This window comes from Ammodytes marinus (assembly GCF_949987685.1).
Source record: "Ammodytes marinus genome assembly, chromosome: 10".
Taxonomy (NCBI): Eukaryota; Metazoa; Chordata; class Actinopteri; order Uranoscopiformes; family Ammodytidae; genus Ammodytes; species Ammodytes marinus.
The window spans coordinates 21,810,527-21,822,745 of NC_137214.1; the positions used below are offsets into that span (position 1 = coordinate 21,810,527).

The 12,219-nt window shown below is 39.4% G+C and overlaps 1 protein-coding gene across 2 annotated transcripts in view; it reads left to right on the forward strand.

The window, feature by feature from the left end:
• LOC307256787 (LIM and calponin homology domains-containing protein 1-like) overlaps positions 1-12,219 on the forward strand; it is an 81,796-nt gene that overhangs the window by 35,100 nt on the left and 34,477 nt on the right. For both annotated transcript variants that reach the window (XM_080035881.1, XM_080035882.1), the window contains exons 3-5: positions 1,182-1,251; positions 6,894-7,000; positions 10,876-10,906. In XM_080035881.1, the coding sequence (XP_079892007.1) occupies positions 1,182-1,251; positions 6,894-7,000; positions 10,876-10,906 (208 nt within the window). The remainder of the gene's footprint in view (positions 1-1,181; positions 1,252-6,893; positions 7,001-10,875; positions 10,907-12,219) is intronic.

A 12,219-nucleotide genomic window follows, 5' to 3' on the forward strand; every position in this document is an offset into this window, starting at 1 on the left:
TGAACTGGGGCAGTCTTCAGTGGACACAGACCAGCCAAATATCCCTCCAGATAGCTGGCAAAGTAATCAGATTTTTTGTATAAGAATTTTATGATTTATTTTCTATTACGGGTACGGGAAGTGGGATTGTTAGTATATTTTTACCCCAAACACATTTTTACAAAATATAAAAAAATAAACAAAATCTTAAGGGGAGAAATCAATCTTAAAAGAGACAAAATCCACTTGATTACCTGAAATTATTTTGGAAAATAAAAGGCAGACATTATGCCAATTTTTAAAGAGTAGAAACATTCCCTGTATCCATTGCTCACTCTCCCCACCTACACACATTGTATGTAGCACTGAGAGAACAGCCTTCTCTTGGGCTTGTTGAAAGTTATTCTGGGAGACATTACTGTATAGCAGGGAATCTCTAACTGATGTTGAAGTAGACGAGGCAGGCTGCGGGGAAGGAGTTCACTCAAAACGTGAATTACAACATTTCATCGCAAAACATGTGAACATCACAGCACCACTGATATCCAATACTGTCAGAGTATCCGAGGGTGGGTTCTTCCTTTTTATGGGGCAGAACCATTACAGTGCTTCCTCTGATGAAAACCCACACAAAAGATGAAACTGGAGACGGTGACAAAGGGATAAGCAGGAAACTCTGAAACTGCTTGTTCAGGACTGACAAGCAGGCAGTTTGTATTTACTGTACATTTTTCTATGTAAACAAATAAATAATAATTGTATCCCTTTTGTGATGGTGGACTTTAGCGCGCACGCACACACACACACACACACACACACACACACACACACACACACACACACACAGTAGGTAAATGGAGATGCAGTGATCCTGAATGCTGATTTAGGTCCTGTCATGAACCTTCCAGGCGCCACTGTGGGACTCTCAAAACTGTTTCTTTCTCTCCTTTTGTTTCCCCTCCTTTCTTTGAAGACACACACACACACACACACACTCACTCACACACACACACACACACACACACACACACACACACACACACACACACACACAGTTTAACACTCTACTTATTTTGGCTGCAGTTATTTCACTCTGCTTGAGCTAGGTGCATTGTCTGAAAAACTATTTTCAAATTTCCACTAAGATACGTTTGTTAAGTTAATTCAGCTTGGTGTTCTCTTCCCTGTGTGTCTTTTGCTAGGTTGCTGAGCTCTATTAAACCCAGCCTGGTGAAGAAAATCAACAGACTTCCCACACCCATTGCTGGCCTGGTAAGTCTCCTACACCCACTCAGCCTTAATAGACTAACGTTTACAGCAGTTCCCAGTGAAATGCAAAACTGAATACATAACAAGGCATAGCAGTATTATAGGGATTGTACTGGATGGTGGCTACATGCCGTGTAACTTGCGATGGTCTATTTGATAAATGTGCACCGTTACAAACCAGAAATATGGCTTAGAAGTTAGTAACCTTGTCCTACTCGAGAAACCTCCATATAAAGTACATCTTCGTCATTGCTGGTGTATGTCTTTATTGTGTAGTTGATAACCTCAATGACTTTTGCGGATGAGTGCCAAAGTTATGTGAATAAATTCCAAGTTCCAAATAACAGTTTCCGTATTATTCTTGTGCCTGTGTGGCGTAAGAAAGCAATTCACTATGACTGTTGAACTACACTGTCACCTAAGGCAATAACAGCAGCCCTACACTACTTACAATGAACATGTCAAGTTCTGATTTTGCGACTAGACATTGCATAATACAATACCAGATGTGTTATAAGGGTTTGATACCTGCAGCTGAAAGATCAGCCAAGGACAGCCAAGGTGTCAATATGCAGTTGTATGCAACACTGATTCATTCATGGCTCACTTATTGTACACTAACAAAGTTTTTCAGTGACACAGATGTACACATTTTATCTTAGCAGAGAGAAATGTATTTCACATCCCAAAACCTGAATTGAATATTGTGTATTGTTGTTATAGGTTTATTTAAGAATATTAAGTTGGTTCCTGCTTTGAAAGAGAGCCTTTGAGTTTCAGTAGACCTGAACACTGATACATTTCAGTAGAGTACAGTGTAAAACAAGGGAGCCCTTTCATGACTTATTAAGGCCTTAATGTGGATAAAGTGACCTTTCAAACTCAGAGGCACAGTAAGAGCTGATAGTATTAGAGCTCACATACAAATGTATCTTTCTTTCCTTCCAAACTTGCTCTAATTTCTTACTGCTGACTAAGACCAGTCATATGAACAATATTTTTAATATTGTGTTGATATTAATCTTGTTCAAGTCATACTAGGTAATTCGGGATAATTTTTGTTGACAAATCACTTTTTGTCAAAATCAGTAAATATCTCACAATCTTCTACTTACTGTGTTCGCACTGAAAAAAAAAGCTGGTGTAAATACAGAGCCTAGGCTCTGTAAAATGATATGTAAACAAATGGAATTTATTTGCACAGATTTTCTTTTTGGCACACACACACAGTACAGACAGGTAGCAGATTGGGAGGTGATATTCACTGATTTTGAAGTGATTTGTTTACAAACATTGTCAAGAATGACCTTTAAGTGTGATACAGGTGATTATGAGTACAGAAGTTCAAGTATTTTTTTTCCAGTCCAAGGGGAGCTTGATATTATTTAGAACACTGAATGACAGAACAAACCAGGAAGTCTGAGTTGGGCTGACAAGGCTTTGTTATTTTGTGGCTTCTGTGGCTTTTTGTGGCGTATAATTACACAGCCACATTCTTTACAAGCATTTATTTCCACCATGCAATCACTGCTAGAATAACATTTGATTATCCTGTTAGAGCTACTCTGCTCACTCCATCCTGATAGTCTTACTATGCGATCTATGCATAAACATAAACATACAAATGCAATCGGTGTTCCTATTTTGTTAATTGTTTTTGTTTTCTTTCTCCCCTTTCCTCACCTGATGGTACTATCCTGAAATCTTCACTATTGTCAGTCCTGTTCCTCTGTTTGTGGCCTAATGGACTCTTATCAGTTCATCTAAACTAGTTGACAGCCACATCTTTGTCGTGTTTTAAAGGCTTTTAAAGGGTTGTGATAGATCAATCAGAGCAGGATGGCACTGTTCTGTACCCAGCAACAATATACCGTGAAAACTACTGACCTCAACACCTTGTGTAATTTTGTGTCTATTTCAAGTCAAATATACATTTTTAAAAGATAATCAAATCTGCCAAAATCAGATGAGGGAATTTTTAAGCGGAGCTGCTTTATGCATTATAAAAGCCCAGACCCAAATACCACTATACATTAAACTTGTCTTAGCTTGGTTGTCAATTGTTGGCTGTATTTTTGCGTTTTTGTGTTGTGGAGTGGATGAAATGTTAAAGATTGTGTGACAGTAAAACAGTTTGTATGCTTTCTTAAACCACAGTTACTGATTAATCAAGTCTGGGGATATCTTAAAGATAAAATAAAAACAATACCTTCTGGTTTTATCCCAGTTCAAACAATATCACCCTGTATACTCTGAAAGTTTCATAATTCTGTCTCTCAGCTTCCTGTGCCTTCACAGGGATTTTCTTCTTTTTGGCTGTGATTGAAGAGGTGAGAAACAATAAACAAGGGGTCTGCTGTTATCTGGCCCATCATAATAAAACACAGGCTACTCCCCCTTCCTCTTCCTGTTTGGGGGGCTAATGGGAAAATGAGTCTCTGAGGAGTTTTGGGTGTTTTGTGATTAGAGCTACCTCAGTTCTTTGGCAGCTCGGCCTGTACGGCTCAGTGTTTGTCTGGACAGGTTGGTTGTTGCGTGCTCTGTTCCCGGCCATCTCTGGGTGGACTGGTATGACCGTGTTTTACAGTGTGTAAACGGACACACAGTGGAGATCGCCCTGCACATATAATGGTAGTAACCAACAAACTAGACTTTAGCTGTCAATCACGCTTGGGGACGGCATTAATGCCTAGTGTGAGTGCGCGCCCTAACATGAACTATTATTGATTGCAGTGTGGGTTTATATTTCAGGCTGGAACATTTGAGGCACAGTGCAGCACGGCTAAGTTCTCCCTTACATCTTTTCTTTGCTCTTGTCTTGTTTTTGGGTGTTATCTATGTCCAGGAGAAAAACTATTGAGAGCATATCTTATTGACACCCCAGTGGCTTGTTTCCTCATCCTGGGCAGCTTTCCTCTGGATTCTCTCATGGTCCCAAACCAGGGTGTGAACACTGATCCTTTTCCCTGAGAAACTTTGTTGGACTAATCGTGGAGGGCAGATATTGATTACAATGGTGTGTTCAAAGGATTTTTCACAATTAGTTAAAGTGTACACACAAACAAACAAACAAACAAACACAACAATAATTATCATGATCATATACACACCATTTAATATTTGAACTTTAGATATGTGGCTCCCACACAGTTGGGGTTTACCTTCTAGTTTATAGTTAACTTTTGTTTACTGCTAATTCAAAATAATATCAACATTTAGATCTGAATATATATATATACTGACTAGGTTTTAAATGCCATTTATATCAATGCCTATAGGGATATTATTTTCCTTTGCTCCTTTTGCTGTAATTTATTATTTAATTGTATCACTTTATAATTCAACCATTGTGTTGGTATTTCCACACCTGGTATACCTTCATGCCTAAAGGTCGTATGACACAATTCTTTTGATTAGAAAAAAGAGTGGTCAGGGGTTTTGTGTCAAACCTCCCATTCCTTTTCCAAACACATTCAGCTGTCAGTCATTGGGTTAGGGTTACGGTTAGGGTTTTTGCTGTAGATGCTCTGTTTCTTGTGTAGGAGACCTGCAAATCACCGCAAAGTTATGCTTACTTCTTAAGAAACAAACACACACTCCAAACACCTGCTTACGTACCTGTTTTTCATTACCAAGTTGCTTCCAAATAGCCTGTTTAAATGTCAGTTTGCTTGATGATTATCTCAATATTTGTGATATCAGACCGTGTGAAACATTTTTAAGTTCAGCCCTTAACTGAGCAGGCCTTGATATTGAAGAATGAAATTATAGCTTATGCATCCATTTTAGAAAGCATATTCAGTATATTTCTTCCAGCTCCATGGAGGATTTAAACACTCCAGTCAGGAAAGTTTTTTTATGACAATAGAAGTTTGCTTTTGTAGTTGATGTATGTCTAACAAATTAAAGATCCTCCCAGTTATTAAAGTTAGCAGAATCCAGTGGGGATTATTTGGATCCGTTTTCTTGGATTCTTTTACCAAATGAAGTGTTGGAAGTTGTCCCCACCCTACTGAAAGCCCATTTAAATATGACCTTTAGAGTGTGTGTGTGTGTGTGTGTGTGTGTGTGTGTGTGTGTGTGTGTGTGTGTGTGTGTGTGTGTGTGTGTGTGTGTGTGTGTGTGTGTGTGTGTGTGTGTGTGTGTGTGTGTGTGTGTGTGTGTGTGTGTGTGTGTGTGTGTGTGTGTGTGTGTGTGTGTGTGTGTGTGTTGAGTTGAGAGAGATACAAACAATAAATCGCACTGTAGGTGTGTCTATTACTGAAAGCCTCAAAGGGAAGAGATTTCTGTTTCCTATCTTAAAGGGATGGCCAAGTTTGTGTGTATATATTGGCGGGTGGGATTGGCTCACCAGGAGAGCAGACATGGGGCTGGACCAAAAACACAGGAAGCTGCAGGGTGGGTATGGAGGGGGTGTTTTGCTACGAATGTGAAAGGATCGTGAGAACAAGTGTTTGCAAGTATTGTGCCTGTTTGTGTTTGTAGCCATGCATGTGCTGTTACACAAGCTAGTGTATAAATAAGTCTCGTCCTTTTGCCTGTATAAAAACCTGAAAGGATGTTGTTTAAAACAGCATTTTCTCTTAATGTGTCGAAATTGTATGCAAGTATAAATGTATTGTATTTGTGTTTTGGTGTGTGAGAGAGAGAGTGCTTGGGACAACCAGGGCGGAGGGGAAATGTTGACACACACGCACACACGCACAGGGAGGGAAGGGCTTTGGCTGTGGCCCTCTGAAGGATAGAGAAACATAGAAACAAAGAGGGAGAACCTGGGAACAGGAGAGGAGAGCTCGGCTCATGTTGCTTCCAACAAAGAGTTTGTCTGAGAGCAGAGGGGAGAGAAGGAAGAAGAATGAGAAGATGCAGGAAGAGTAAGGTGAAGAAGGAATGATAGAGGAACATCTGCTGGAGGAGGAGAGATATAAACAGAGAAAGCAAAAGGTGAAGAGTGAAAGTTAGTGTAATCTGAGAGTGGAGACGTACAGGAGCTGGCCACATAACCTGGGGGTGTCACATTTCCGTCGAGCAGGTATCCCGATTTTCATTACATGCATGTTTGTATACAGGCAAAAAACTAAAATTAATCATCTTCAAATCAGGAAAAATAAGACGGGATTATTCTCATCGCTTGCAGGCATACTTCTCCGTCTCTGGCCTAAAGGGATGTCTCGATTCTCCAAATCCTCAATTTGATTTTTGATTTTTTTTTTACTTTTTAGACTAGTTTAGTCTTTTCTAGGACAATTGGTTTTGTGCCATGATGACTAATTTAATTTTTAGATTCTTATTTTAAAAAGATGGTCTACATTGTGTCATAAGTCGTTATTTCCATTATTGTTTATTTGCTGGTTTAAGATTATGTTAAATTTTAGGAAGTCATTATGTAATTGAAAATGGACGTAGTAGATGTGTTGGGTGTTTAAGTCTAGCAAAAGTGTGTATTTATATTGTTTGATTGTCAAGTTAATTGTTCACATGTGTTAACATGCAGTATGTGTGAGCTGTGTCTTCAATGCTTATAGGCCAGACACACCTAACTTCTTTTTTCTGTATAGTAGTATACAGGTGGCAGTACTATATTTGTGTTGGTCTCTGCCAAATGTCTATTTATTCAGAATAATCTGTCTGTGTGATTTGTGCAGGACAACCTCAGTGTGTTTCTGCATGGCTGTGAGGATTTGGGTCTGAAAGGCTCCCAGCTGTTTGACCCTGGAGACCTGCAGGACACGTCGACACGCCCCGCCAACAAGTAAGGCTCAATGCTTCAGTCTTAACTTATTTCTTAGTGTGTGTATGCGTATGTGGTTTCCAAGCACAATATACACAATTCAAAGAAAGTGAGGCCTTAGACCATTGGACCCCTACTGTTTTTTTGTTTTTTTAAGGGTCAATATGCACCATTGTAGGACGATTGACCAAGTGTTGATGAATGAACACTTTTAATTGTTTGTGAAAGAGCTTGTCTGTATCACGTTCGCGTGTCACTCTCTGTAAGTCACCCAGTCTGTCATTCTCTGCATTGGACAATCACCTAGTTCATTGCCAACAAGAATTGGTAACTATGAGTCAATGGTAGTTTGTAGAGCCTGTGTCAGGGAAGCAACAATAGCATATTTGTTAGACAGAACTAGACTCTGTCCAAACACAACAACTTAAGGGTCTGCACCACTCACTGATCCATAAATCCTGCTTTGTTGCTTGGTAACAAAGCCAAGTGCATGTAGTCTTTTATACTTACTGTATGTGTTTGTGTGGGTGTGTTGACTTGTGTTTGACATGCTGTCCTCGTGCTGGCTCTGCATCGACAAGGTTTCATTCACAGGAGTGTTTAGAGAGGTGCTGCTGGAGATGAGGGGAGAGAGAGTGAGAGAAGGGACAGTGCTAATCTGAGCAGGTCTCAGGAGGAGCTGCTTGACGGGTTCTGTCAGGACAAGACATTTTTTAAAAGCGCTTCAGTAAAACAGAGTAAACATCATTCTATTGCCGTGTTTAAGCTCCAGTAGGTGGATGCTCCTGTCATTTTCAGTAATGGCCCATTTATTCATGATGCAATATTTCCTCAATGTTATATTTTAGCATTATTTTATTATGGTATCTCGTTAATTTGTTGAACTTCCGCTGCCTCACCTCAGAGACGACCAGCTTCATTACGAGACAGTATAGCTTTAAGAGAGTCAGTAAACGTAAGCGTGCAGTGCATTTTAGGAGTGCCCAACACTCGAGGACAATGCACTGCCTGTTGCTCTCATAGAATATGTTCCACAAATGATGCATATGACTACAGATCCTGATATATCGATTTTCTCCCCAGGTTCAGATATAATTGACAGGAGCAAATGAAAGCTTCATCTTAGCTGTAATTCATTGTCTTTATCATACTGAACATACTTTGTAAAATGGTTTCCTCTAGAGATGTGATCGGGAATAGATGGGCAATATGCTGTATACAGTTATTACAAAGTGAAAAGGGAACATTGGTGTCATTCTTCAAGTGGCCTTCTGCTATTTCTACTTATTATTTAACCCTCTGTCGCTCAGGATGCCATTTCCTTGTAGCTTGTACCTAAAGGGAGGAAGCAGTTTGGAGGCTTCTCTGGACAGGTGTTTACTCGTCCAGGAAACAGCTTTTGACAGGGAGGTATAAAGACAGGCAGCTTCTGGTAAACTATGAGCTCAGGCCTGAAATATCTATTCCCCTGTGTGTTAATGGAAACAGATTGATTTCCAAGATAAGTGACAGTTTGCCAGGCGCAGTCCATGAGATGAGAGAAGCTGTGTTTCCATTCAGCTGTCTAGCAAATTTTATGTGAAGTATTGAAATAAAGTACAAGTGAAATGTATTTCCCTCAAGGTCTTCAGTCTTTCCTAATACTGACTATAGAGGCGCTAATACTCGTTGACGGTCAATAAGTACTGGAAAATGTTATCACGTTTTCATATGAAATAACTACACATGGTAATGTTAATATTAATGACACTTAACCACCAAACTACATGGAGCCTGCCAGGCACATTTCTGGGACGTTTCTCTTTACAGATAAAAGAAAGAAAATACGTTTTATGACTTCCCAGGACAGATAAGTTATTTTGTAATAACAACCAAACTGGTTGTAAGAATCTTGCATCATTTTCCAGTCAGAAAAAGCATTTTCATATGTTTTTTTTTTTTTTTTAACTTTGTGTGACAACATGAATACAATAAAAAATATTTAAAAAAATAATAATTAATTGTTTAATTTTGGATTAAATCTTGCCAGTCAGTTTGTCAGTGTTATCAAACAGAGATCATAATTGATATATGATAATGCATTTACACTAAATAGTATATACTGTACGTATGTATAGTTTGTAAGAGGAGCAAATAGTGATAGTGAAACTCGGAACTATTTTTCTGTCCATCACTCATACTGTTTAAGTTAAATCATGGAGTCTGACTCTGAAAGAGACAAATAGAGAAAGGGGAAGAGAGTACCTTAAATATGATCTAATACCTTGTGGAATCTGTTGTTTTTGTCCTTCAGGTTGGCCTCAACAAGGTAACAGCTGAGAAAAGCAACCTGTCTCTGTGTTTATTTAGTCAGCTGACGGAAAGAGAGGCTGATGAGGAGGAGTGTTTACAGATCATTCCCTCCAGCTACTTTCACCTACTCTTCTTCTCCTCTTTCACTCCTCTCTTTGTCAGGTCACTGCTCTCATGGAAAACTCACGCAACTGCAATTTGGGTGTCACTTTGTGTGCTACGTGAGATAATCCTTTCAACCCTCAGGCTGTGAATTGCATTTAGTATACAGTACATAGGGGCTGAAACGATTGGGGGAAAATATGTCATTTTTCAGACAGATATTGTGATTAAAGCGAAATTATTTCCTAAGTCAAGCTTAAGTTCAATATTCACTTTGTTACGTGTGAATGTCGATAGTTAGCCTGCTATCGGTGTATGAATGTGTGAGTGAATGGTAACGTGGGAAAGGAAAACAGGTCTCCCTTGTAAAAGAGTCTTCGGTCTCAATGGGATTTACCTGTATAAATAAAGGTTAAAAAAAAAGTAGTTTGTGTGCTACACTGGTTAAGAGCATTGTACTTCGACTGGACTTTTTGGCTTGGCACTTGTCAAATTGCTGCCTGTGCTGCTGTTGGCACTGCTGATAAAGATTTGTGGTCTTGTCTAGTGATATGGCCGCTGCTCTACAAACAGCCTCACAATACCTTCTTAGCTTCAACTGTCTTAAGGACACGCTTTAGGACTTTCAACTTTCCATGTGCTTTAGGGGAATGCTGCTTTATTACTATACTATATTTTAGTGACATAGAACTTACCTTTATTTTGAATTGTGAGTGTCTTTTGTCAGATTTTCGACCTCCCCTTGAGCTGTGCAGATTTGTTGTTATTCACATTCGATGCCTAGGAATGACAGAGATGATGGATTTTGTCGAGACAAATAGAGAAATTCCAGTGTGTGTCTGTTTTTTTAGTCAATTTCTCCGCTGCTGCTATGTCTTCCTATCTAAGCCTAAGATATATATACTGTGTTTCTACCACACAAGTGTGTATTGGGGTCAGTTTTTAAAACTGCTTCATTCCACTTACCGTTTGTAGATTTAAGCGACGATCTGCAAGATCCAAATCTTTCAATTTTGGGAACACCTGTGGTCCTCAGTGGCCACTACTGTGGTGTTTCTGCACTGCACCTCCCAAAGATCACTTGGCAGTCAAACCATTTGGCCACCGCTGTGACATCTGTCTCTTCTGACTTCTGACTTAATCTCTCTCCTAAATGATCTTACACAAATATTCCATTATGTAGTTAATATTTGAGATGGCTGAATGCTGTCAGCAGCCGTTGAACGAAACATCTGGCAATATTAAATACTGTAAATAGATAACCACACAACAAACCAGATCCTGTGATGCAAATGTAGAGTCTGTTAGTTCTCCTTGTGTGGGCTACTGCCAATGCAGATTCCTCCTATATGTTCAATAAGTTTTGTTCCTGCTGCATAAATATGTGGGAGTTAGTTTGTTTGCTAGAAGTTTGTTGTTATTTATTTGCAAGATATCATTAAATAACACCAGCATCCAGTGTCTCATTCTCTCTCTCTCTCTTCCTTTTCTCATTCTCCCAGGGGAAGCGACTGTGGCCGAAAGCTCAGAAATGTAAGTGATACCTCTGGATTACAGGATCATTTGTTTGTGTGATAAGTGTGTGTTGGGATGGGAACTGTTGTTGTGGTCCAGTGTTTCTGTTTGTGCTGTGGCTGTCACTCTCTTCTTTCAGCTGTTCTTATCATGACTGTTCCAGCTCTGTGTGTACTGTATCATTCCACTAGAATACAATCTCCTCTAAAGATTTATAGTCTTGCTTTAACTGTGTGGAGCTGTTATAACCCTACATTTTCTGGCTCTTCTGTTTTTATCTATCCTACGTGGTCTTCTCCACCAAATTATTCAATTTGATTCACTCTACAGGCTTTTGTTCCATTTATTCTTTATATATTTCTCTACATCTTCAGTTAAAGGTGCCATCTTCCTCAACATCATGTATTGTCAATTGTCTCTATTTCTTCTATCATTTTTCTTTAGTTCCAACAGAACTTCTTGCATTGTTACTTACAAAACTCAACATACTGTTCGTTGGTTTTATTCAGTTACCCATTCTTCCACGTTTTTGTTTTAATTTTCAAATCTTTAAGTCAATACCCTTTTATTTTATACCTGCTTTATTTTCCTCTTCTGCATTTTCCATCTAGTTTGTCCTTTTTAAATTCTCTGTGTATTTGTTGTTCATTCATCCTTTTTATTAATAATTTGAACGGTCAAAGTTTTGTCTATTTTAGTTGAAACTTATCCCAACACTCTCTTCTCTTTTTCTAATAATGCTGCTTTAAGAAGTAGAACACATAATGCTAGCCCTGCCCACTCTGCAGTCAAAGCCCGTTCTCTCGATCTTGCGCTATCTCTATCGCTCTCTCCCTCCCTCTCTCTCTCTCTGTCTCTCGCTCTCTCTCTCTCTCTATCTCTCATGTGATGCTGCTTTTCACTGTACACCTTATTATGTGGAGCTGCAGAGCTGGCCTGTGCTGCTAGCTCCTTTAGCTGACACCACACAGGGACTCACAGCCCACATCTAGCATTTGCAGCAATAGCAAACAGCTTGGGAACTCTCTGCTGACAGCGCTTTAGACAGAGCCTGCTACTACGGTATGCAACAGCGATATGGATCTGCCCTGCAGACTCAGGCTGAGGACTAGGATTTGATAGCAGCTGTCTCTGCAGCACATCACATATTGAAAGGTGAAGGAACTGCGCCAAGAAGAACTTGCTGAGTTGGTGATAAAGCTGTTGTTTAGCAAACAGATCAGATGTTGAACTAAAACGGAGGTAATGCATGGTTGAATATCGCACATATCGCGTCATGAGAGCTATTTTAGGTGTTAAGCAGGTGCAGTTGTGAAGAAGGGCTTCTTGTG